General features: G+C 42.3%; 1 protein-coding gene across 3 annotated transcripts; it reads left to right on the top strand.

The window, feature by feature from the left end:
- Positions 1 to 107: 107 nt before the first annotated feature.
- Positions 108 to 26,152, top strand: canx (calnexin). Of its 3 annotated transcripts, none has more exons than XM_084429554.1 (15): positions 108 to 186; positions 6,379 to 6,573; positions 7,752 to 7,825; positions 8,321 to 8,379; positions 8,991 to 9,132; positions 9,393 to 9,474; positions 10,976 to 11,168; positions 11,658 to 11,847; positions 12,992 to 13,105; positions 13,994 to 14,150; positions 18,392 to 18,607; positions 21,130 to 21,249; positions 21,340 to 21,442; positions 22,113 to 22,210; positions 24,366 to 26,152. In XM_084429554.1, the coding sequence occupies exons 2-15, from the start codon at positions 6,382 to 6,384 to the stop codon at positions 24,423 to 24,425; spliced, it is 1,800 nt and encodes a 599-aa protein (XP_084285680.1). In that variant the 5' UTR covers positions 108 to 186; positions 6,379 to 6,381; the 3' UTR covers positions 24,426 to 26,152. The 3 variants fall into 3 exon arrangements, with proteins under 3 accessions (XP_084285680.1, XP_084285678.1, XP_084285679.1); XM_084429552.1 differs by having other exon boundaries at positions 21,337 to 21,442; XM_084429553.1 differs by lacking the exon at positions 108 to 186 and adding an exon at positions 200 to 308 and having other exon boundaries at positions 21,337 to 21,442.
- The last annotated feature ends 1,200 nt before the right edge of the window (positions 26,153 to 27,352 follow it).

Genomic DNA, 27,352 nt, shown 5'->3' with positions numbered 1-27,352 from the left:
CACAGTCTGTGACAGACGTCAAATCTGACCAATCATCATCGCGCAAGGTCTAAGAGGCGTGCCCACGCTGAACTCCGCAGCCAATCGGATCGCGCGGGAGGCGGGGCCTGTGTGGGGGGATTCATCGTCCACAGCCACACGTGACGCGCTGTAGTCGCAGGCGGAGAGCTGTATCAGTGAGCACGGGTGAGTACACTACACCGCAAACACCAGCTTTACTACACCTGTGTGCCTTTCTGCGCACCTGCAGAGTGTTTAACGATGGGCTATTGCAAGAAAGCGCGGATATATAGAGGGTAAAAAGGAGAGTAAGTGCGTTGACCTAAAGGCTAGTTGGTCAGCTAGCCGCTTGAGCTAAGCTAACAGATGCAGGTGTCATGTCAGAAAAGCTGAACTCATCATTGAAAGCTGCTTCATATGTCGCTAAGAGTGTGGTTTGATCGTGAGATGGAAGCTGTGCTCGTGTCTAATGTTGAAGCTGCTGGCAGAGATTCACTCCAGTGAATGAAGTTAGTCGAGCAAGCGCTGACTGATGCGATGTATGCGCTTTAAATCAGTACCTGTGAGGTTTAATTCATCTTCCCATGAAGCCTCGCGCGTGTGTGTGTAACTAAAGTTAGATGCAGGTGTTAGAGAGTCAGTTCACATCGATCAGCCTCGCATACAGTGGTCAAATATCACTCCACACAGTCTTTTGCTTTCAGTTTGAGTTTGTGCATGGATGTTTCTGGAAAGCGTGGCTGTGGGAGGGATACGACGCGGACGAGCCAAACCGGCCGAACTAGAGCAGCACATGTCAGTTAACCCGTCATTTCCGGCCTTAGGAGAGAAGGGCACGCGAGACGCTTAATGAGGTTTGGTCTGATTATAACAGAAGTCGTCTTATTTCCGTGTGTGTGTGTGTGTGTGTGTGTGAGTCTGTAAGGAATCATGCAACTCATCCCAGCGAGGAAATGGTTGTCGTGACCCCTTGTCAACATGTAACTACGTGTTTTCAGATTCTGGCACATCAGATGTAGAGCTCAACTTTGACCTATAGCTATATATTTAACCCAAAGATGACATTCTCTCGGTGTGAACTCTCTCTCTCTTCTAGAAGTGCAACACTGTTCCTCTGTGAACGGGGTCACGCCAATTATCTACAGAGATTTATCTCTTCACTTTTATGGCCTGTGTCCTGCTCCGAGGCGTCGCGTCACGCCTCACTGGTGCACTCTGGGAAGGTTGTGTGTGTAGAAGGTCTGTGGTACCTTCCCCCATCGACTCAAGCCCAGATCTGTGAGTGCAGTCGAGTGTAAAGAGGCTTAACCCTGTGTCTGGAAGTGTGTGTGTGTTCACTGTTGGGTGCCGAGCTGAACGCACCCCCGTTTCACAAGCACTGTGTGTTTAAACAACCAATATAATGTACATTCTAACAGTTATTACAGCTCAAAATACCAGATCTTTTATAACAGCTTGTCAAATTTGCCCCTTTTTGTGTGTGAGCAAAAACACGCCGTTTTTGTGTGTGTCACTTTAAGTGCAAATGAGCTGCTGCGTTAGAACTGGTCTCTGTTAGAACTGGTCTCTGTTAGAACTGGTCTCTGTTAGAACTGGTCTCTGTTAGAACTGGTGTCTGTTGTCGCGTGTGGAACCAAATGTCGGCTGGTGTGTGTAAACGTGCAGATTAAGGGCCGTAATATTATAATAAGATCCTCTTCCTACGTCAGAAGGAGAGCGAAATCAGATCGGAGAGAAAGAGGCTCGCAGAGAAAGGCTCACCAAAACAAACTGGGTTTCACTTCTGTGTTGGTAGATGCACAGGGGACCCGATTACAGCACTTACACACGGGAGAAGTCAGATTTACATGATCTGTCCCCTTTAAACACTTGCCAGTTTATTCTCGTGCTGTTCTGACACGAGCTGTTCTGAGCGCCGACACTAAAAGTGCATTAAGCTCTCTTCAGCGTCGTCTTATTGAGCTTAAATACACACATGCTTTACATAAACACAGTCATCAATGTCTTAAGTAGATGTAAACCTTTCACGCGTGTATCAGTGTATTAGATCAGTGCATTCACTCTTAAAGTGACAGCAGCCTAATATTCCTGCTGACGTCTGAGTTTATAATGTTAATCAAACAACAAAGAGAACACCGCTCACTGCTCTTAGCACGCGGTGTCAGTGCCAGAGAAGCCCGTCCGCTGAGGGCGATGGGTCTGCCGGCTCTAATGTGTGTATCAGCAGAGCAGATCTCCGCTCACACTGGGTCTGAAGACGCTCACTGTCAGTCAGCTCTCTCTCGTCCAGGCCCAGGTGTGTGTGTGTTAGGGGCGTGATGGACTCAGGCCAGTCCAGACCCGCTCGAGGAGTGAGTGACGGCCCTTCCGGAGGATTGATCGACTGATAGTGGACGATTAACTGAAGGGTCAGTGGACACTCGTGTCAATCCCTGCTGGAGCCGTGTCAAAGTCTGATGATTTCTCGCTGAATTAATGTGAGAAAGTGTGTCAGTTTAATGTCAGGATTTCTCAGTCCAAATGTCTGAGACCACCTCCAAATTTGGGGTTTTCTGAAAGAAAGTGATGTAAAATGAATAGGACGCACTGAAATGAAATAAATTTACACTTACAAATTACAATACTAGAAAAGTATCAACAGGTCACACTTACACACACAAAATCAGAATTGGCCAAGGAAATTGCAGTCAGCTCATCTCTAAGACTCAAACGGGTCTCGTTGAGGAGGTGTTCAGATGCTTGAGTCTGCGGTCTCTCTTCACCGCTAGTTCTGCTGACGTCTTGCGTTGGTTCAGCTCAGATGCTAATGTTCTCTCCAGATTAGCTTCACAGTGCTGATGGTGGAGGACTGGTGTGTGTAATCGCTCTTCCCCCACAGATGAGCAACAGATGGGTCAGGACTGGATCCTGTGACCCCCGACCCCACTACAATACACACACACACACACACTGTGAAACCCCAGGGATCCTCGACTCAAGTGTCCTGTTCTTAAACATCAGCCTCAAGTGAAATTCTCTGGTCAGTTCAGTGAGGTTTAACTCTTTCCCCGCCAGCGTTGCTAGCTTTATGATCATATTCACAAAACATTCAGAAAAGAAAGAACAGAGCCTAGAGCTGCACGATTAATCATTAAAAGATCGCAATCGGGATTTCAAACACACACTCGATGTTATTCCACTGCGATTCGGCTCTTATGTCTATCAAACCTTTGATCACAGGGACGTTCAGATCTGTGTTCTGATCCAGAGTTTGTCATGTATAGATATGAAACCGCTTCATAAACAGTCTTTTCAACCTCACCGTATCATTATATCTTACAATAGTTCAGATTATCACAGAAGCACTGGGATAAAAGTTTATAGTTCAGATATAAACACTGATGTTGATTACAACAATAAAATAATTATTGTGATTTAATGTTCCTCGATAAATCGATAACAAGAGTTCGAAATAATGGGTATGCACCAAAAGCGTAACGAAACGGCGTTATAAATGACTGGAAAAGTGTAAAGAGTTCAAAACCGTGAAGTGTTTGTCATTTTCTGACAATAACAAGTCGTTTAAAACCACAATTAACAATCGGTTTTCACTTAGGAGCGGAAATCTGACATTTATCCATCAACTAATATGGAGAATCTGATCGTGATAATTGTTCGTCCGGATCGCCCAGCCCTACGCTTGCATCGTCACACCAGTAGGTGGCGACAAGTGACTGTTACGAAATGTATTTGTCATTGAATCATTCAAGAGATTTGTTAAAAAAACACTGATTCATCCAGTAATGAGAGCCGACTTCATGAGTGAGTCATTGAATCGTTCACTCAAACTGAATAAAAAAAAAATCTAAATTAACTAATTATTTGAAACAAAATATGTGTTTCTCAATTTCTCCAGAATCGTGCAGCGCTAACAGAGCCTCTGCTTTTTAATAATAATAATAAACACATTTTATTCCAGCTTCAGTCATTCCTCATCAACACGTGCAGTGTTTTGTTTGTAAGGCTGTAGGAGTGTGTGTGTGTGTGTGTGTGTGTTGCCGTGGTTGTGTTGTGTTTTGAGTGCCATGGTGATGTTGCAGGTTCAGTGTGTCAGTAATCCTGAGTGTGTTGAGCTCATAACCACCGCGGTGTGTGTGGTGTTTAACTGATGAAGGCTCACGGACGCCCCTGAGGACACACACACACACACACTGGAGACTGAGCTCATGTATTGGTCATTAGAGTATTTAGATCGGCTGATGATGACACTTCAGCGACTGATAGCGAGTGCAGAGGGGAAACAATTGCTTTATCCACATTTTCTGGTATAGTGCCGGTTAGTTACAGAGGAGTGTGTGTTTGCATGTTAATGTGTGTGTGTGTGCGCCGGTTGTTTGTGTAATCTGATTGTGGTAAATCTTATTAAAGAAAAGGGGCTGATGCTGCAGGGCTCCGCCTCTCTGCCGTCGCCGTGGCGACTGGAGTCATGGGCACTATGGGATGGCAACTACAGGCCGGCGTTTGCATCAGCCAGTGTAGCTGTCGAGTGTGTGGCGCGTGTCTCTAATAAGACCATAGAAATGAGGACTTCTACTGACGTTAGTTTGAAACTATGGCTCCCTTTCTCAAAACTCTACACACACGAAACACACACACAAGATGCAAAACGTCACGCATCTCTTTCATAAGCAAACTTCAAAACTATATTAACTATATTTGTTCAAAAAAATTCAAAAAATGCTATTTTTGTCTAGTAACTCTACACACAAACATCAAATGATTAGCCACACACACGCCAAACTCCACACGGATGTGTGAGATTAGTTTTGCAAGCGTTTTTTACACTAGCAAACTGAGTGTAAAGCACGTAATGTGCTTGTAGTTTTGCAGATCCGGCACATGAGTGAATGTTTCACTGAGTGAGCCTCGATGAACACTTTTAGTGTCTGAGCAATATCTTAACTGGAAGCTGTGCTGTTACTGGGCTAGTTCACTTCATGTGTCCTGCTAATGATGAAGTCCTGATGTGTTGATTATTAGAGACGATTTGATTCACTGAATCTTGATTCCATTTGATTCACTGACTCTTGATTCAATATCGATTCATTTGAGAATGCATCAGGTAGGCTTTGTTACTTTTAATATGAAACCAAGTTTGTGGTTATTGGATAGAAGACTCGCTGCGAATAATGTTAGTGGAGTTTTGTTCCCTGTGCCGATTGAGCGTGTTGAGTTGGCGGCGGAGTCTTTTCTCCTCTGTGTCGTATATCTGAGTGAAACGCTTCAGGAACAAGAACAAATGTGGGCGGGGCTTGATTGTGTCTGTGGGGAATTGATTGGATGGTTGTGGTTTGCTATTGGCTGATCTCATGTGAGTGACAGGTTATAGCTCCGCCCTCGTCATCAGAGAAGAGAAGAGATGAACTTATTCTGAGTCGAGATTACCAGGAACACGAGTTTAAAGTGATTCAGCATTAGTATTATTATGGACTTGACCTTTGACTGCACTGGTTGAACTCTGTCTTCTGTAGAGCTGCTAAATACTTAAACTGGCAATTTCAAAACACTGCTTCATTAAGATTCGAAACCTTTACGAATCTTTTGTTCTGAATCAGTGGTTCGGAGCGTGTATCAAACTGCCAGAGTCACATGACCTCAGTAACCGAGGCTTCATTACGTCACAACTGTTCGAAGTTTCATTGTTTCTCCACTGGGGGCGATGATCTCTGTCGACCCATGATCATGAGGAGTCACTGAGAACCACTGAACAAGTGTCTGTGGGTTTACCTGATCTCTGATCAGTTTTATACATTTATAGATGTTTTAATCGGTCATTAGAATAATTAAAATGAATAATGGTAGTTAATAGTCTCTTATTGGCCTGTTTAGCCGAGCCAATCATAGAACAAACCAAACAAACCCTGACAATTGATGAAAGAACATATAGACGCTTGAGAATCTTATTAGATGATTAGATAATTGCATTTAAAAGATTGTAGTTTCAATAAAAAATTAGCAATAGATTTGTAAAAGGTGTTTTTTATGCATGTTTGGCCTGGGTGTTCGTTGCATGTACACTGTTCTGGCCACTAGGGGGCACCGTGAAGACGTGTCGGGGTGTTTCGAAGCCTCGATCTGCACACCACTAAAGCTGGTGAACTTTACACAGTTATTGAACTGAACTGAATCAACACTGAGCTAACTTGTGTTTTAAGAGAAGAACTGAAGGAATTTTCCATGTAAAGCTGCTTCGTATCAGTCTGTACTGTATGAAGCGCTGTAGAAATAAAGCTGACATGTCAGTTTTGGTGACTTCAAGTAAGCCCTGTATGATTTAAGAAGCTAACTAGGAAAGCTGTGGTTATAAGAGTGTCTGATGGGTTGGTCTTGTGTGCGCAGACTATGGAGCTGAAGATGCGGTTGTGTGTGGCGCTGGTGTCTCTGAGTGTGTGTGCGCTCCTCGCGGGCCACGTGAGCGCTCAGGAGGAGGCCGACGACATGGACATGGACGTGGAAGATGCCATCGACGACATGCATGAGGAAGAGCTCGAGGAAGAGGAGCCAGCGACCCCGACTACACCACCGGTTCCCACGGTAAGAGCGTTAGTTCATGCTCTCGTTTACCAGACCTGAACCACCAAAGCCGTCTTCATTCTTAAAGCATCAGTTCACTTCAGAAGTAACATTTCCTGATCATTTACTCTCCCCCACGTCATCCAAGATGTTCATGTCTGTCTTTCTTTAGTCGAATAGGAATGAAGGTTTTTGAGGAGAACGTTCCAGGATGTTTCTCCATATAGTGTCTTCAATGGGGTCCAACGGGTCGAAGGTCCAAATGTGAGTTTCAGTGCAGCTTCAAAGTCTCGACACGATCCAGCCGAGGAATAAGAGTCTGATCTAGACAAACCAGCGGACATTTTATAACAGAAATAAACATTTATATACTTTTATCCACAAATGCTGGTCTAGCACTAGCTGTGATGCGACACACATTACGTAATCAGGTTGAAAGGTCAAGCGTGACATAGGTGTAAGAACAGAACTAGCGTGTACAAAGCCTAAGTCAAACGCCATTTACAAAATAAATAAACAAATAAAAGGTAAAACAACGATGTCGGATGATTTTGAAGTTGGAGTAAATGAGATTTCGTACATTTCTTACACCTACGTCACGCTTGACCTTTCAACCTGATTACGTAATGTGTGTCGCATCACAGCTAGTGCTAGACCAGCATTTGTGGATAAAAGTATATAAATGTTTATTTCTGATATAAAATGGCCGCTGGTTTGTCTAGATCAGACTCTTATTCCTCGGCTGGATCGTGTCAAGACTTTGAAGCTGCACTGAAACTCACATCTGGACCTTCGACCCGTTGGACCCCATTGAAGACACTATATGGAGAAACATCCTGGAACATTTTCCTCAAAAACCTTCATTTCTTTTCCACTGAAGAAAGACAGACATGAACATCTTGGATGACGTGGGGGAGAGTAAATGATCAGGAGATTTTTATTTCTGAAGTGAACTAATCCTTCAAATGGTCAGATATGTATTTTGATTGGCTGTTTAGCGAAGCAGAGGCTGTCTGTGATTGGTTGAGGTGTTTGATCTGCCAATCATTGATCAGTTCACATAAAGTACTTCTGTCCAGATTTACTCTCCCTGATGTCGTTGCAAAACCCATATTTCCTTCCTGGAACACAGCTCTTTCTCAAATGTTGTTAAATATAAAACAACCAGGTTAACATCTTCCCAAACGTCTCTCCTGAAGGTGACGTATAAAGCCCCGGAGCCGATGGGAGAGCACTACTTTGCCGAGTCATTTGATAAAGGAACACTTCAGGGGTAAGATGTCCATTATCCTCACAACATAATGTTATAAATGTATATTACAGCTGTTCAAATGGTTATATCGGGAAATATTATTGTAATGTAAATCATGTTTTCTATGTGAATATCTAGTAAAGTGTAATGTATTCCTGTGATCAAAGCTGAATGTTCAGCATCATTACTCCAGTCTTCAGTGTCACATGATCCTTCAGAAATCACTCTAATATGATGATTTGATGCTCAAGAAACATTTATGATTATTATCAGTGTTGAAAACAGTTTTTATTCAGGATTCTTTGATGAATAGAAAGTTCAAAAGAACAGCGTTTATTTTAAATAGACATTATAAGTGTCTTTACCGTCACTTGATCAGTTTAAAGTGTCTTTTCTGAATAAAAGTATTGATTTCTTTGAGAACACAGTTTTTGAACGGTAGTGTATATCATGAAGATATGTGTGATGAGTATGCCCTGAGAGAGCCTGTGTGTGTAAAGCATGTGCTCCTCCTAGGTGGGTTCTGTCTCAGGCCAAGAAGGAAGGCATTGATGAGGAGATCGCGAAGTATGACGGTGAGTTCACTATGATGTTTCATTCCCATCTGTTCGTCTAAAGTCTTAATGATTAAACATAAACATTTTTGTAATATACAAAAAAGTGTGGATATGTAAAATGAGTAGTTCAGCATACGATCCACTAAAGACTTAACCTGTGAGTAACGAAAGAACATCACAGGACAGTCTCAGAGTTACGGCTTTATGTGTTTAGATAGTTTGAGCTGAGTATGAACAGCCCTAACAATACAGACCTACAGGACATATGCTGTAAAGTGCTTTGCAGGAGCTGTGTGTGTGTGTGTGTGAGAGAGCAGCTGTGCGGACGTGTTTTTGAGCTGAACGTGTGTGTGTGTGAGCTGAATGTGTGTGTGAGCTGATGGTGTGTGGCTGTGTTTGTGTGTGTATGAGCTTAATGTGTATGTGGTCTTATGTGTGTGAGCTGAAGCTGTGTGTGATTGTGTGTGTGTGAGCTGATGGTGTGTGGTTGTGTTTGTGGTCTTGTGTGTGTGAGTTGATGGTGTGTGTTTGAGCTGATGGTGTGTGTGGTTGTGTGTGTGAGCTGAAGGTGTGTGTGCTTGTGTGTGTGGTCTTATGTGTGTGAGCTGATGGTGTGTGTGTGTGTGTAGGGAAGTGGGAGGTCGAGGAGATGCAGAACACTAAACTCCCCGGAGATAAAGGTCTGGTGTTGAAGTCCAAAGCCAAGCATCATGCCATCTCTGGCCTCCTCCTGCGACCTTTCACCTTTGACACCAAGCCGCTCATCCTCCAGTGAGTACCCATCGCAGGAGTTCACCTGGGCCTGTGTAGATCAAGCATAAAGAGAACGTTTAGTTCAAATATTATGAGGTGGAAATTGACAAATCAAAGTCATGCTGTTATGTGTGTTCAATATTACAGTACACTGACATCTCCTGAGTCACATGTTGCTTATGAAGTCTCATCAACACTCGAGACTGAAATCACACCATGTCCTCGAACGGTGTGGAAGTGTGAGGTGATGCTAGTAAAGCTGTGTGCTGTGTGCGCAGGTACGAGGTGAACTTCCAGACGGGCATCGACTGCGGCGGGGCGTACGTGAAGCTGCTGTCTCAGACGCCGGACCTGGACCTGGTGAGCTTACCTGTGTGATGAGGAGGATGAGGATGAGGATGAGGTTACCTGTGTGATGAGGAGGATGATGATGATGAGGATGAGGTTACCTGTGTGTTGAGGAGGATGATGTAAATCACAGTAGCTCCCTGATCTTCTCCACTGTTGTAGAAGCTAACCTAGACTCAAGTCCTCGTGGACACTCTTAGATGTACGAGTCTTCATCCTCATTGGAGGACAGAAGAACAGGACTGGCGGTACGGCTGAACCCTTGGGCCTCAGTCAGATACAGGGACACATGGGTCCTTAGAGGACACAAATGTCTGTCGAAAACTCACAGAAATTTGATTGCACCATTGTATAGTTAAAGGGGTCATATAATGCCATTTTTGTACAAGCTAATATGATTCTTTAGGGTCTTAATTAAAAGTTTGTAATATACTTTAATTAAAAATTCTCAGTAGTATTGTAAGAAAACATGCCGTAATGTACCCTGCGTGTAAACAGCCGCATTCATCGTGAAGCGTGCAGCAAGTGATTTGCAAAGATTAATATAAATATTAATATAAAGGTTAATAAAACGTTACACTCACTTCTTCTTCTGGAGGTGCAGCAGGAACACGAATAGTTGGTACCGATCCTTTTTTCAGGAGCAGCTTCTTAGCAAAACCAGCTTTATACTGACCCTCGTTTGTAAAGCAGTCTGGTGTGTGAAATGATTCGCTCAAACATGAAAGCATTGACGTTGATCGTGGGGAATATTCCCTTCAAAAACAAACTCAGCCACTGCGTCTTCAGCGGTTCGGATTTAGGAACATCAAAATGATGCTGTGTTCGTTATTACACCCAAGAACACCACAATCGCTGAGACGCCATTCTGCTCATAGACAGTGCTCCAGCGTATCAACAATGGCGGACTATGATGACAGACAGCTCACGAGCGAAGGCGGGTCTGATTTGAAACGCTGCTGTCAATCAACAATCGTGGGAGGGGCGTCCGACTGTGTGACGTCACACGGTCAGACGGCTTGATTTGAGACGGGGGAAAACATATAATGATAAAAATCCATCCAGTGTTTTTTTTTTTTTAATCTCCTTATATGATGGTTGTGTACAGGCACTGCCAACACACATGTCAGTACAATCAACTTGTAAAAGTGCATGTACCATTATATGACCCCTTTAAACGGCCCTGGGATTAAAAATTGCATTTTTAAAGGGATGGTTCAGAGTAAAATCAACCTAGGGTCCTGTGCACCATGACCTTGCAAACTGGTGCTACCAACAAAATATTAGTGCATTCCTGGAACTGGGCGTCGTTACACCACATCCTTATGCTTTACGTCACATTCAGGACTGATGAGCGTTTCCACTTCAAATGGTGGTCACATGCTTCTCCGACCAGCTCTTCTCTGGTGTCAGTGATCGGGTCTGATATTTGGTTGTGACCACTGGTGACGGATCATACGAGCTGGACCCGATACTGATCATAGGATGTGTGTGTGTGTGTGTGTCGTGGCAGGCGGAGTTCGTGGATAAGACTCCGTACACCATCATGTTCGGGCCTGATAAGTGTGGAGAGGATTACAAGCTGCACTTCATCTTCAGACACAAGAACCCCAAAACCGGCGAGTTTGAGGAGAAGCACGCGAAGAAGCCCGACGCCGACCTGCGCTCGTACTACACCGACAAGAAGACCCATCTCTACACACTGGGTACAGCACACACACACACACACACACACACACACCTGACCTGCGCTCGTACTACACCGACAAGAAGACCCATCTCTACACACTGGGTACAACACACACACACACACACACACACACACACACACACACACACACACACCTGACCTGCGCTCGTACTACACCGACAAGAAGACCCATCTCTACACACTGGGTACAACACACACACACACACACCTGACCTGCGCTCGTACTACACCGACAAGAAGACCCATCTCTACACACTGGGTACAGCACACACACACACACACACTCACACACACACACACACACACACACCTGACCTGCGCTCGTACTACACCGACAAGACGACCCATCTCTACACACTGGGTACAGCACACACACACACACCTGACCTGCTCACACCAAAGCAAATGCTCTGTCTGAAATGTGTTCTCCTCTTTCGAGTGGGTGTTTACGGGCCGTCTCATGCGTGTCTGTGTTCTCCTGCAGTGTTGAATCCGGATAACAGTTTTGAGATCCTGATCGACCAGACGGTGGTGAACAGCGGGAATCTGCTGAGTGATGTCACTCCCGCCGTGAACCCCCCCGCCGAGATCGAGGACCCCGACGACCAGAAGCCAGAGGACTGGGACGAGAGACCCAAGATCCAGGACCCCGACGCTGCCAAACCTGAGGACTGGTGAGAGAGAGAGAGAGAGTGTGTGTGTGTGTGTGTGTGTGTGTGTGTGTGTGTGTGTGTGTGTGTGTGTGAGTTACGTGTGCAACAGATCGCAGTTGATCCGTAATACGAATGGACCATACGCATGCGACTCGCACATTAAATTAGACTCATGCAATTAAACTCGGCAAAACGCCGTCTCCTGTTCCTGTTTTAGATAAAAAGCCAAGTCTAACTCGTTCATTGTAGCGGCCAAAGCCGTTTCAAACAACTGGTGTTCATCCAGAGCCATCTTGCAATGTTTACTGATGACTTGGACGTCACAGCGCTGTCGTCATCTGTTTAGCTCGCCTCTGGCCCGCCTATATCAGATAACCCGCTGTGATTGGTGCAGCTCAGATCGAGGGGCATATTTAATGAGCATCATTACTCGACACCAGAGTAACTCGCTGAGCATATTCAACTTGTGCTCTCGCGAGAAGATTTTTATATAAAAATATCGGCTTTATATCGGCCATCGGCCACCCTGCTCTCCAAGATATCGGCATCGGCCGTCAAAAAACCAATATCGGTCGACCACTTGTTCCAAACCTGTATGACTTTCTTTCTTCTGCTGAACACAAAAGAAGATACTTTGAAGAAAGTCGGTAACCGAACAACTGATGGACCCCATTGACTTCCATAGTAGGAAAAAAAATACTATGGATGTCAATGGGCACCAGCAACTGTTTAGTTACCAACCTTCTTTAAAATATCTTCTTTTGTGTTCAGCAGAAGAAAGGAAATCATACAGGCTTGGAACCACTTTGAGGGAGAGTAAATGATGACAGAATTTTCATTTTTGGGTGAACTATCCATTTAAGTAATAAATGAAAAGCAAAGTTACAACCCCCCCATATATATATATATATATATATATATATATATATATATATATATATATATATACATATATGTGTATGTGTGTATATAAAACTTTGCTTATATAAAATTTTTTACTTTTCAAAAATTATCCAACCCGTGGCTCAAAAAACGTAAATGATCCGAACGGTGAATTTTGTGATCCATTGCACCACTAGTGTGAGTGTTGTACTGTGGATCAGAATCATCAGTTGTTGTCCGCATCCTCATTTTGTGTGTGTGTGTGTGTGTGTGTGTGTCTCAGGGATGAAGAGGCTCCTGCTAAGATTCCTGATGAAGACGCAGTGAAGCCCGACGGCTGGTTGGATGAGGAGCCGGAGTACATCAGCGACCCCGAAGCCCTCAAGCCTGAGGACTGGTAACGCATTCTCCATTACAGCACAAGACAAAAAAACAGTTTTTAATATTAAAAATATTGTTGGTCTTATGCACAATTACTAAAAATCAAACAAAACTAATACTTGTTTGTCTTATCAAAATATTACTTTTTCCAGCTCTGGAAAAAACTCAAGTTTACATACTCATAAGCCATGAGGGTGGGGGAAATAAAAAATGAAATGTTACTATTTTTATTGTTATTAAAAAGGCCACTTTTTACTGTTGTGAATATAAAAAATATTTAAGTGTGTGTTTAAATGTTATTAAAAAGTTGGATATGTAGTACATTCTACTTTACCAGTACACTCACGTAAAGCAATACTATGTTTGTTGCAAAATGTAAATATTATCAGCCAGCTCTTTATATAAAGCAACTTTATCCACATACATACAGATTGCTTATTGTGATTAACCTCAATAACTTTTAGTACTGCGAAGTTAAAGTCTTACACTTTAAAAAATCGATTTTTGAAATTTGTGAATTGATGCAAATTGAAAAAGATCACGAGAATTACGATTCATATATGAATAGTTTTTTCCCCACAACCCTAATATATACTGTATAGCGATCCTCACCTGTGTGTTTGTATCGTCACAACATGTCACAACTATATTATCGTACAGCTGTAATCCGCTAAATGCGGCGTGAAGACATTATGAACATTAACATCATGCTTTACTCTATAAAAAGCGCTAGGTTTGAGGTAGAGCTGTGAGGTTTGGTGTCAGACGTTCATTAAGTCAGAGTGACTGACTTAAATGCAGAGATTAGGACTCCTGGGGTGGTGATCTAGATTTAATTGTTATAATTATAGCCTTAAGCAAGAGAGCAGAGATATGAACCTGAGCTCATCTTGTGTTCTCTCAGGGATGAGGATATGGATGGCGAGTGGGAAGCTCCTCAGATCCCCAATCCCGTGTGTGAGACGGCGCCCGGATGCGGCCCGTGGGAGAGACCGATGATCGACAACCCAAACTACAAGGGCAAGTGGAAGCCGCCCATGATCGACAACCCTAATTATCAGGTGACCACAGCATCTTATACGCCTCTTTTTACGCTCAGAGATCTTGATCAAACATCTACTGAATGATGAACATTAATATTAGAGATGCATGATATATCGGCCACCATATCGAAATTTGGCCGATATATTAAAGCCGATAAATAATGTATTATTTCCTTCAGCTGAGACACTTCAGATACACACTGTTCAGCATGATGGTTTTGAATTGCTTGAAATATGTTTGAAATCACTTCAAAAAAGGATAATATGGTTCAGTGTAACACGAGCAGCGCAAGTCTGTTAGGGTTCGTACAAGGTGCTTAAAGTAGTTGAATTTGACTTTTTGAAATTTAAGAACCCTGGTCTGTCATTTAGGCTACATAAAATTATCATGAAAACATCATAATTGTGTTTGGGACATGGCTTTTAATGGTGAAACTTTTGTTTTTGTAATCAGGCTTAAAAAATTGGATTAGATTTATTGGCTTATATCGATTATCGGCTTTTAAATATAAAGAATTATCGGTATCGGCCAAAAAAATTATTTATATCGGTGCATCCCTAATTTATAGAGAGGGTTGTATGATTAATTCAAATAAAAGCACATTGGGTTCAGCCATATTGATAGCTCTGAGTATTAAATGAAGGGTGTAACACTATGTGGGTAATAAATTAAGGCTGCAACACTTAGTATTAAATGAAGGGTGTAACACTGAGTATTAAATGAAGGGTGTAACACTATGTTGGTATTAAATGAAGGGTGTAACACTGGGTAATAAACTAAGGGTGTAACACTGAGTATTAAGGGTGTAACACTATGAGTATTAAATTAAGGGTGTAACACTGATTATTAAATGAAGGGTGTAACACTGAGTATTAAGGGTGTAACACTGAGTATTAAATGAAGGATGTAACACTGAGTATTAAATGAAGGGTGTTACACTGAGTATTAAATTGAAGGGTGTAACACTGATTATTAAATGAAGGGTGTAACACTATGAGTATTAAATTAAGGGTGTAACACTGATTATTAAATGAAGGGTGTAACACTGAGTATTAAGGGTGTAACTGAGTATTAAATGAAGGATGTAACACTGAGTATTAAATGAAGGGTGTAACTGATTATTAAATGAAGGGTGTAACACTGAGTATTAGAGTGCGGATCGGGCCGAATTTTTCTGTCCGAGCCCGGCCCGCGTCCGACAGAGCAGTAACCGAACCCGACCCGAGCCCGACAGGCATAAAGATATTTATGTCCGAGCCCGACCCGAGACCGACAGTTAAAATCCCATTTTTTTCTCATACTAATGACACATGTACGTTTGTGTGGAAAGCCCGCTTTTATTAAGCAACTGTAGGAAGGCATTCGGAAATGTCAACAGGATGAGTGCATCAGCGCGCACGGAGAAACAAGCGCACTTAACACAGGCGCGCATGCACGTGTTTGGTTGTCACGGCTACATAAACAAATTTGAAATTTACGCACACAGGATGACAGATGTTATGGTAAAATTTCACATGCATTTTAATCACAAAAACGAACGTTTGCATCAAATGAAAGCATCACATTGGCTACCTACATAATAAGCTGTTTTAAATTTAAAATGTTCAATATCGCGCTGATGTGACCGAGCCCGACCCGAACCCGAACATAATTTCTAAATATCTGTCCGAACCCGGCCCGGCCCGTCGGGTACCGACGGGTCCCGTCGGGCTCGGGTCGGGTATCCATCCTCTACTGAGTATTAAGGGTGTAACACTGAGTATTAAGGGTGTAACACTGAGTATTAAGGGTGTAACACTGAGTATTAAATGAAGGATGTAACACTGAGTATTAAGGGTGTAACACTGAGTATTAAGGGTGTAACACTGAGTATTAAGGGTGTAACACTGAGTATTAAGGGTGTAACACTGAGTATTAAGGGTGTAACACTGAGTATTAAGGGTGTAACACTGAGTATTAAGGGTGTAACACTGAGTATTAAGGGTGTAACACTGAGTATTAAATGAAGGATGTAACACTGAGTATTAAATGAAGGATGTAACACTGAGTATTAAATTAAGGGTGTAACACTGATTATTAAATGAAGGGTGTAACACTGAGTATTAAGGGTGTAACACTGAGTATTAAATGAAGGATGTAACACTGAGTATTAAATTAAGGGTGTAACTGATTATTAAATGAAGGGTGTAACTGAGTATTAAGGGTGTAACACTGAGTATTAAATGAAGGGTGTAACACTGAGTATTAAATGAAGGGTGTTACGCTGAGTATTAAATGAAGGGTGTTACGCTGAGTATTAAATGAAGGGTGTTACGCTGAGTATTAGAGATGCACCGATTACAATTTTCTAGGCCGATTCCGATTTCCGATTTTTCATTGAGTTTGACCTGCCGATACCGATTTTAGCCGATTCCGATTAAAATTTTTTCTAACCACTTTACAGCACACACAAATATTTATTTTCGATCTTTTCTTTAACCCTTTCACGCGTAAGTTTAAAATATTCTAACTGACACCCCCACCCCCAGAGTGAGTTTTTTTCAAGGCGAACGTTCCCTTTAATGTTTCCATGGCGACGCGTCACGCGATACACCGCAGCCTCAATAATACTGTATGATAGATGTGTCGCTTTTATTTCGCTTTTCCTTTTTTATTCAAAATATTATAATATAACAAACTTGCTTACCATGTCATCAACTAGCCTATCTGATATTCCGATTCTCAAATACGTGTAAGTGAGTGTGTTTGGTCGTTTAAAAACCTTTATAAATAATCTTGATCAGTTGATCTATAACAACATGATGGGTGCCGCAATGTTGTCAGTCGGATTTACAGCACGCGAATTCGTCAGTTTCTCCCGAAATAAATGCAAGAAAGTGGCCGGTGAACTGAGAAGAATAGAGTAAACACTGTTTAGCTGCTAGTTGTGATATATGACAGCGCTGAACGCGCCCAACTCTGGCTCAGCGCCAGCCAACGCGCGAAAGCACAGTTTGAATCTGGCAGTTATGCGACGTCACTGAACATTCTAAATGTGGCACCGTAACGTTACTCAAGGGGCACAGAAATAAAAATCCCATATATGAGACCGTACCTCTCAAAAGGTTAATCATGCGGCGCCCGAGTGCATTTGACCGGCATAAAATCGGCATATGTCAGACTGACCGGCCGGTCGCCGGTCATGGCCGATCACGTGAAAATCGGCCAATTCCGGTCACCAGCCGATCAATCGGTGCATCTCTACTGAGTATTAAATGAAGGGTGTTACGCTGTGAGTATTAAATGAAGGGTGTTACGCTGAGTATTAAATGAAGGGTGTTACGCTGTGAGTATTAAATGAAGGGTGTTACGCTGTGAGTATTAAATGAAGGGTGTTACACAGTATTAAATGAAGGGTGTTACACTGAGTATTAAATGAAGGGTGTTACGCTGTGAGTATTAAATGAAGGGTGTTACGCTGTGAGTATTAAATGAAGGGTGTAACACAGTATTAAATGAAGGGTGTTACACAGTATTAAATGAAGGGTGTTACACTGAGTATTAAATGAAGGGTGTAACACAGTATTAAATGAAGGGTGTTACACAGTATTAAATGAAGGGTGTAACACAGTATTAAATGAAGGGTGTTACGCTGTGAGTATTAAATGAAGGGTGTTACACAGTATTAAATGAAGGGTGTTACGCTGTGAGTATTAAATGAAGGGTGTTACGCTGAGTATTAAATGAAGGGTGTTACGCTGTGAGTATTAAATGAAGGGTGTTACGCTGTGAGTATTAAATGAAGGGTGTTACACAGTATTAAATGAAGGGTGTTACACTGAGTATTAAATGAAGGGTGTTACGCTGTGAGTATTAAATGAAGGGTGTAACACAGTATTAAATGAAGGGTGTTACACAGTATTAAATGAAGGGTGTTACACTGAGTATTAAATGAAGGGTGTAACACAGTATTAAATGAAGGGTGTTACGCTGTGAGTATTAAATGAAGGGTGTAACACAGCATTAAATGAAGGGTGTAACAGTATTAAATGAAGGGTGTTACATTGAGTATTAAATGAAGGGTGTAACACTGAGTATTAAATGAAGGGTGTAACACTGAGTATTAAATGAAGGGTGTTACGCTGTGAGTATTAAATGAAGGGTGTTACGCTGTGAGTATTAAATGAAGGGTGTTACACTGTGAGTATTAAATGAAGGGTGTTACACTGTGTATAAAATGAAGACTGTAACACTGTGTGTGTGTGTGTGTGTGTGTCAGGGCGTGTGGAAGCCCAGGAAGGTCCCGAACCCAGACTTCTTCGAGGACCTGCACCCGTTCCGCATGACTGCGTTCAGTGCCGTGGGGCTGGAGCTCTGGTCCATGTCCTCAGACATCTTCTTTGACAACTTCTTCATCAGCTCTGACCGCAGTGTGGCGGAGCGGTGGGCGAACGACGGCTGGGGCCTGAAGAAAGCTGCCGAGGGGGCCGCCGAGGTAACTAACACCACCTCTTCTCTCTCGTGTGTGTGTGTGTGGAGTAGCTCATATGGACGCTTTTCCTTTCATGAATACCACAGCTGTGTCCCAAATGATGCACTATAAACTGCACTCAACCATGTAGTGTATGAACTTTTTTTATACATTTATTTTGTCTGATAGCCCCTCCCCCTCCGCTATGTAATGAGAGCTGCGGCAGTCGAGTGCATGAAGTGGCCAACGTTCCACACTTCGTTTTTCCGGTTAAATAAGTGCATCATCCGGCTACTTAAAGTGCACTTTCTCTTTTTAGAGTTTTCAGTGTGAATGCACTACTTGCACTGTCTATACCTCAAAATAGCATAGAATAGTGCACGAGTACGTATTAAATTTTGGAAAAAATTTGTGTTTTATGTCATTATTAGTTTCTAGGCTGCTACAATAAGCACTTATGAGGAAGGATTAGTCACTAGATTTGCCAAGATACATCTATTCAATTATTCAAAAATACAGTTCAATTGCAGTTCAGATATAGTTACTTAATTCACCTCTTCTATGAGAAGACCATTTCTAAATTAAAATCAAGATATTTTGGTAACACTTTACAAGGTTCATTGGTTACCATTAGCTAATGTATTAACTAACATGACCTTACCACGAGTAATACATTTTTCTGTGTTTGTTAATCTTTGTTAACGTTAGTTAATAAAAAATCCAGCTGTTCATTCGTTTTAGTTCACAGTGCATTAACTAATGTTAACAAGATCTGAATAAAGTATTAGTAAATGTTGAAATTAACATTAACAAAGATTAATATATGCTGTATACATGCAGATCATTATTAGTTTAACTATGTTGTTAACTAATAAACCTTATTGTAAAGTGTTACTGATACTTTGAGGCATAACATCAAAAACTGTCATAACATAATGAAGTAAAGCCTGATGAAAAGAGTGATATTCCTGCATGTCAGCGGCTCTGATTCAGCTTTATTTCTCTCTCGTTGAGCATTAATTCATGCTGCGCTTCATCATTACATGCAGAAACCAACACTTCTGACACGTGGTTCTGTAAGCTCACTGTAGATGTAAGTTAATGCACAGCCGTTCACATGTACACACGTGAAAATATTAATGAACATCTTTAATAACTGTTTAGGCTTATTTTTTATAAGCCGTTTGAGTTACTCTGTGTGGATGAATCATGTTTGTTGAAGAGAACTAATGCGACACTGAAACCCTTACTAAACCAACACTAGTTTCTGACCCGATAAAGCGCCTGTCGGTTTAACAGTACAGCCATGTTCAGTCATTAAACTCTTTTTATGAGTGGATTCCACGATTGTGTCCTCGTTTTCCTCATTGTGGGAATCATGAAGCTCTTCATGGGGTGTCGTGTAGAGCGGCGGGGGTCACGGTTACAGTCACATGACCGATCCACACATGAGCGAGGGCCAATCAGCACACTGCTGTGTGGGTCACATGGGCATGTCTCTGGCTCCGTGAGCGCAGTGTACTCTGGGATTAGCCGGATTTCATGAGAATTCCTCCTGTGCAAATGCCTTTTCCCCCAAAGCTGGATTCCAGGCATGCCTTGCGTGTTAACCTCGAGGGCCGGCTCTGTCCCCGGCTACAGGACCTGAGTGAAGGGTTAATAACTTACAGACAGTTCACCCAAAAATCTAAATTCTCTCTTTAATACTCCTCATGTTGTTTTAAACCAGTAAGACTTTAGTTTCTCTTCAAATCACATGCGAGACTGTTCACATGCGAGACACATGCGAGGGCTTTTATTCACTTATAAAAATCGATCAATGCACAGAAAGCATGTCACATGGTAAAGCGATGCTCAGACGAGCACAAGAGCCAGTGATGTGTGTGTGTGTGTGTGTGTTCATCTGTGAGCTTCTGCGTTCACCGTGTTTGATGTGCTCTGTGCATGTGTGTTTATCAGTGTTTATTTGAGAAAAGGCCTACATTAAATGCGTTCATCGCATAAACAAATCTTTCTGACATAAAAATCAATTAAAAATATCTTCATTTGTGTTTTAAAGATGAACGAAAGTCAACTTTATATCCTTGAGTTCAGACTATGATGCGCTTTATCCGGATGACTGCTGTCATATTCATTATCATTAGCTGGTCTTTATTTGAGAAACTGTTGCTTACAGTGTTTGTGTTTTACATAAGCTTTTTTTATTTGTGAAAAATACTGTAGTCGGATTACAGACAAAATCTGCTGTATAAATCAGTTTTTTACAGACTTCTTTGAAGTTCAATTTTTTTTAGATCGATTCAGTTTCAATTCTTTTGTTTCTAGTTTTGTGAATATTGCATAAAAATGGTTGATTTAATTTGTTTAATAATAATAATAACTTTCCGTCCGCTGTCTCGATTGGGTGTTTTATGTGTTTGCTGACACAGAGCTGTGCTGCTCCTGGAGCTTTCTACTCTTTTTAATGATGATGAAAACACATGAGGCTCTTGTCCATGCGTGTAAGTAAAGTGTGTGTGTGTGTGTGTGTGTGTGTGTGTTCACAGCCGGGCCTGATGACTCAGATGATAACGGCTGCTGAAGAGAGACCGTGGCTCTGGGTCGTGTACGTCCTCACCGTGGCTCTGCCTGTGGTGCTCATCATCGTCTTCTGCTGCACTGGGAAGGTGTGTGTGTGTGTGTGTGTGTGTGAGAGAGAGTGTGTGTGACCTGAGTGTTGACCTGTAGGGTAACTGTGTTCCTGTGTCTCACAGAAGAGCTCGGCGGCCACAGCTGCTGAATACAAGAAGACCGACGAGCCTCAGCCAGACGTGAAGGATGGAGCTGAGGAGGACGAGGAGCCCAAGGAGGAAGAGCCAGGTCTGACACACACATCACACACACACACACACCACGCACACATCACGCACACATCCATCTCACTTCACTGTTAAAGGTGCAGTGTGTGATGTTTAGCAGCCCTAGTGGTGAGGTTGTGAATTGCACCCAACAGAAGTTACGGTGGCCGACAGGAAGTGATGTCGTCGTCTGAGACGGCAGAGAGTAGCCAGTTCAGCAATGAGGTTTCTTTACAAAGATAAATTAAGAAATTAGGTTTACTTGATTATTCAGTAAAATGATGTTCTTGCGAGTATTATTGTCACCTGTTCATCATTGTGTCAGTGTTTTATTGGCTGACTTTAGCTTTAGCTTCTTTACACGAAGAACAACACAGTGACGAAACATGTTTGTCCGCTCAGGGCCACCGTAGAAACATGTCGATGTAAGCGGACCCGCGGTGTGTGTAGAGAGAAATGCCTCATTCTAAGGTTATAAACACATAACGGTTCATTATGTAAGGTCTTCACACACCACTGAAAACACTATGTATATGATATTGCATTTGTCAACAGATCCTCCTAAATATTACACACTGCACCTTTACTCTCTTCATCTGCTCAAATGTGAGCGTCACAGTAACTGCATCAGACTCTTCCTCATGCTGGTTGAGCTGTGTTATCTGAACTGTGTGTGTGTGTGTGTTCCTCAGAAGTGAAGAAGAGTGAAGAAGAGGAGGACTCGACAGGAGAAGCGGAGGATGCGGAGGATGCAGAGGGCGAGCACAAAGACGACAGCACATCTCATGAGGTAAAGGACACACCGAGTCTGAAGCAACTGCACTTTGATACACTTTAACATTTCAGTGGCTCTTTTAACCCTGTAAAGCCTGACACGCGAAATAATGCCTAAAGAAATGGTTGAAATGGAAGTTTATTGAACCTTGAGACAAAAATCAATGTTTTTGATGATCAATACTGCATTATATTCGTGCCGCACATCGGGTTGTGTGATATCGTCTGCGATTTAATATCGTGATTGTTCTAATGATGTGTGATCTGACATTATCCAGAATGTCCCTCACTTCACTGAAACACATCTAGAGGTGCACTCGTACACTACATGTAGTCTAGTAGCTTAGACTAGTGCACTTGTGCATTTAGAGCGCACGCTTTCACTGTGAGATTTACTCGAGTAAAATCCTTTTATAATGACCTCAATATTCAAGAGAAGGGGCCTCTATGTCTTTATATTTATATAATTTAATATAGTTATATATAATATCAGCATGATTATGAATGTGAGATTGATTTTATAAAACAGTTCAATAGAAGTTAATATGTAAGTGACTTACATTTTAGCCACAATATCGCCTGTTTTTGCTCTTTCTCAAATGGAGATAGTTAGTAACGAGCCACAGGACTGACCCGCGTCTCTGAGCGACACACAGCGGTGTTTCATTACTGAGTGAACGAGTTGATTCAACGACTCACTCGTTACGACAGTCAATGCTTCGTTCCTTTGTTTCTTTCACTGCTGTGAACTGACCAACACACAGAATATCCTGAAGCTGCCAAAGTACAGACACTCTAATTATCATTACTGAGGAACTCCCAGAAAATAAAGATCCTTTTTTTGTCAATAATCTCGCACACCCTGCCACCATGTCCACACCAGACGCGACTGCGAGATGCGTCAAAATCAATCAAAACCCACAGCCAATCAGAACAGCGTGTGGGCGGAGTCAGCCAATCAGAACAGCGTGTGGGTGGAGTCAGTCAATCAGAATCAGAACAGCGTGTGGATGGAGTCAGTCAATCAGAACAGTGTGTGGGCGGAGTCAATCAGAACAGTGTGTGGGCGGAGTCAATCAGAACAGTGTGTGGGTGGAGTCAGTCAATCAGAACTGTGTGGGCGGAGTCAGCCAATCAGAACAGTGTGTGGGTGGAGTCAGTCAATCAGAACAGTGTGTGGGTGGAGTCAGTCAATCAGAACAGTGTGTGGGCGGAGTCAGCCAATCAGAACAGTGTGTGGGCGGAGTCAGTCAATCAGAACAGCGTGTGGGCGGAGTCAGCCAATCAGAACAGCGTGTGGGTGGAGTCAGCCAATCAGAATCAGAACAGTGTGTGGGTGGAGTCAGTCAATCAGAACAGTGTGTGGGCGGAGTCAATCAGAACAGTGTGTGGGTGGAGTCAGTCAATCAGAACAGTGTGTGGGCGGAGTCTCGCAGCACCAGAGAGTAATCTCGACAGCACTCGCAAGAACATGGATAAGCAGCTACATAATCAAATTCACAAATATTACACCATTTAAACATTATTAAAAATACATAGGTTACTGAGTTACTAAAACAATCTTTGTCAAATAATACACTTCTTGTTTCCATTTGTTTAATTTCAGGATCTGAGGTGAATTATCCATTGTTGCTTTTACAGCTTCAAAGCTGGAGCACTAAATGATATTCAAAGTCACATGACACGCTTTTAACATTAAATAAAGCACATAAACAGTGCCTGAGATTATCATCGCCACACTTTGTGTTTGTTGTTCCAGCGCGACGTCGCAGAAAAATAGAAACCGTTTCTGAAATAGGCGTCGCGTGTAGTTAGGACACGGTGACAAGCCGGTTTACTGGATTAAACATCATACACCACATATTTACTGCGATTATGAGCTTAACCGCACACTTTTGATTTATGTGTTGCATTTACATGCGTTACAGTTTAGTCGCATTACTGCCAAAGCCTCATTATAAGCGCATTATGAGGGAGCATGCAGCCAGTGATGACGTTCTGATGATCATTCTGAGACTCGCATGATCATGTTCTGTCTGGAAGAGCTTTGTTCCAGTGCATGTTCATCTTCAAATATCACTAACATTTGATTCCTGTGACCTTTACGTGTTTATAGTCATGTGTCTTCCAACCAGAGCCCGTTCTGATCCTCATGCTTGTGTGTTGTGCAGAAATCTGAGGACGACGTTCTGAGAAGGTCTCCCAGAAACAGGAAAGCACGAAAGGACTGATGGACTAAAGTTCCTCTCCTGAAGCGTATGCCACCATCCCTCTCTCCTCTCCTCCTCCTCCTCCTCCTCATCCCTCGCTCTGAGAGAAGCCGGCGCTCTCAGCCAATCACACGCCTCCTCAAGCGCTCTTGAGGATGCTGATGGTCACATGACCATTGAATAGCATAGAAACTTTCTCCATAACTAAAAAGGAAACGCAATCTTTGTTACCATTCCTGAACTGATCATCTGACGCTCGCGTGTAGATCCCCGTTCCCCCTCTCGGCTGTCTCACACACACACACACACACACACACACACACACACACACACTCTTCCGGACAGTGTTCCTGAACCCCAACACTAAGGCACACTTGGTATTGTGAGGTTTGCAGGCCAACAGCTTTATTCCTCAGTTCTAGAGTTACTCCAGAAGCCATAGAAGGACAAGACGATCGGATGCGTTATAAACACACACACACACACACACACACACCTAGATTTACCATATAAACGAGATGTTTTCTGTCCCGTGAGGTTCGTGCTTTTGTCTGAAGCTCAGTGAGGCATGCTGGGAGAACGCCAGCTAGATTTGTAGTGTACTGCCTTACTTGTAGGACACGAGATTTGCTAATATTTCTTTCTGTGAATGTACTGTGAGTTTTTTTTGTCTAATACGTTTGTTTTTTTCAATTGTTTTTGCTATTCAAATGGACTTTTTACTAAATCATGGATCGCTGTACAGATGTGTTTTCTCTTGAACTGACTCTAACCTGTCCAGCCCAAAAACAGCAGGTCAGCTGATCATAACTGGTGAACTGTGATGTCATATCCTGTCCAGCAGCAGCAGCAGCAGCAGCTTCCCATCTCACTGAACCGATCACGGTCACACAACATGAGAACGAGGACTCAGCGACCGTTCAATCGGAGATATTTCCAATTCAAATGTGTGAGGGTGAATCTCATGAACGTCACGCTTCAGCCCGAAGGCTGAGTTTCAGGACGGTTATGATTTGCATTTGACTTGACGAGCACGTTGCATAAATCGTGTGCTTAAATGGGTTAAATTGCCTTTGCGATGAAGCGTGTAGCCGCAGTGAGATTCACCCTTTTCCAGTCAGTGTCACTCAGAGAGAGCATGACACGCTGTCCTGAGCGTAAAGCAAGCCGTTGAATCATTCCCTCAACCCGTCTCACTTTGACTCCGCCCCTAAATCCCCAAAGACACGAGAAAGGCACTATGAGGGGCTCGTTCCCTGATCTGAAGTGAGCTAGCGCGCGTCGTATCGCTAGCGTTCTTAAAGTTACTTGTTTATACTCTCAGTATGGCGAACTATTGCGTGGAAGCTGCCGTACGTGAGCTCTACCCCGAGACTAATGAAGAGTTGGCACTTTCTAAGGTAACTGAGGGACAACACACACACCACACACACACACACACACACACAGGCTAATCGCTGCTGCGCTGCTACGCTAATATCTGATACACGTCCCGTCTGTCTGTCTGTCTGTCTGTACACCTGTGATCTGGGCTGCTTTTCTTTCTTTCTTTTCTGTTTTCTTTGTCTTTTTGGATTACCATTGTTTCACATGTAGGTGATTGATGGATAGAAGGATGGAAAACCAATGGATTGTGTGATTTACTGGCATCTGTGAAGATCATGAGTCTGGATGATGATGAGTCTGGACGGTTTGGGAAAAATCCATCATGTTACTCACAAACTAAAATAAACTGATTTGATGAACGACAGGTGTGTGGCTTTCTGTGTCGCGCTTTACTTTTGCACTAGTGGATGACATCACTGATGTCAATGTGAATTATAAAACATGTTGCATGTTTGAAGGGGGATGTGCTTAACTAGCTTTAGATATGAAGTCCTTGTTACATATGTTACATGTACTTACCATAGTAATAACAGTAAATTATGTATAATTACATGCAACTAACCCTCAACCTAACCCTAATGTTTCTAAAGTTTCGTTCTCTTCATCGCTAATATAATATTTTATTAAAAGGAAGTTCACCCTTTTATGAATGATTACACACACTCACATTCACTCTCACACACTTTCACATTCACTCACACACACACTTGTCAATGATTCACAGTCTGAATGTCAGATGAGAAGTTCATCTGTAGATGTGAAAAATGATCTGACATTGTGTTCTGATATAGAGATGTGACAAATAATAGGAAATGTGATGTTAAAGTGTTCTGATAATAACCACTGTCTCCTGCTGACCAAACTCTGTAATACAGAGGGGCTTCCCCCATCATATGTGCTTATGAATTAATAGCAAATATATAGATAAATATATAATAAATAGGTATGAGCATGTGACCTCACTTAAAAATGTTAAAAATAACCCAACTATGGTATAGCACCTTCCCAACTGTTGGGTTATTTTAACCCAATGCATTGGGTTAAACTTTAGTTAGGTTAAAATAACCCAACAGTCGAGTTAAATTATTTATTTTATAAATAAAATAAATGACAGCTGTGACAGCCCATCACTAGTCCCTTTAAGACCTTTGCTATCGCGAATACCGTAAAACAGGCCTAATGCTAGATAGTGATTTCAGACTAGGCCTACTTAGTTTATTGTAGTAGGTAACTTACTGGTAGTACATATCTAAACGGTTTCACTAGTGTAATGTTTTAATTAATTACTTTATTACTGCTAGCGAGCTAACGGGGATAGCTAGGATTAATCTCCTTAGGACTAAAGGGAACTTCGTTTTTTTTTTTTTTATATAAAATTCAATTTTAGAATAATTATATTCAACATCTCAGTACACATGCAATACTTAATGTTATATATACATAAAAACGATATGACTTACCTTTCATAATCAGGATGTAGCAGCAGCTTCTGTGATGACTGTCTGTCGCTGCGGAAACGTAGGTTATTTAACCCAACAGTAGGATTATTTATAACCCAACGG

Source organism: Rutilus rutilus, assembly GCF_951802725.1.
Source record: "Rutilus rutilus genome assembly, chromosome: 14".
NCBI lineage: Eukaryota > Metazoa > Chordata > Actinopteri > Cypriniformes > Leuciscidae > Rutilus > Rutilus rutilus.
Note: the sequence above shows the minus strand (reverse complement) of the source record. Positions and strands in the feature narration are given on the sequence as shown.

Excerpts from the sequence above, each read along its gene's own strand:
- canx (XM_084429552.1), top strand. The coding sequence starts at position 6,382 with ATGGAGCTGAAGATGCGGTTGTGTGTGGCGCTGGTGTCTCTGAGTGTG. Across the intron at positions 8,380-8,990 it reads GGAGATCGCGAAGTATGACG|GGAAGTGGGAGGTCGAGGAG; the intron begins GTGAGTTCACTA and ends GTGTGTGTGTAG. Across the intron at positions 21,443-22,112 it reads GCCCAAGGAGGAAGAGCCAG|AAGTGAAGAAGAGTGAAGAA; the intron begins GTCTGACACACA and ends TGTGTTCCTCAG.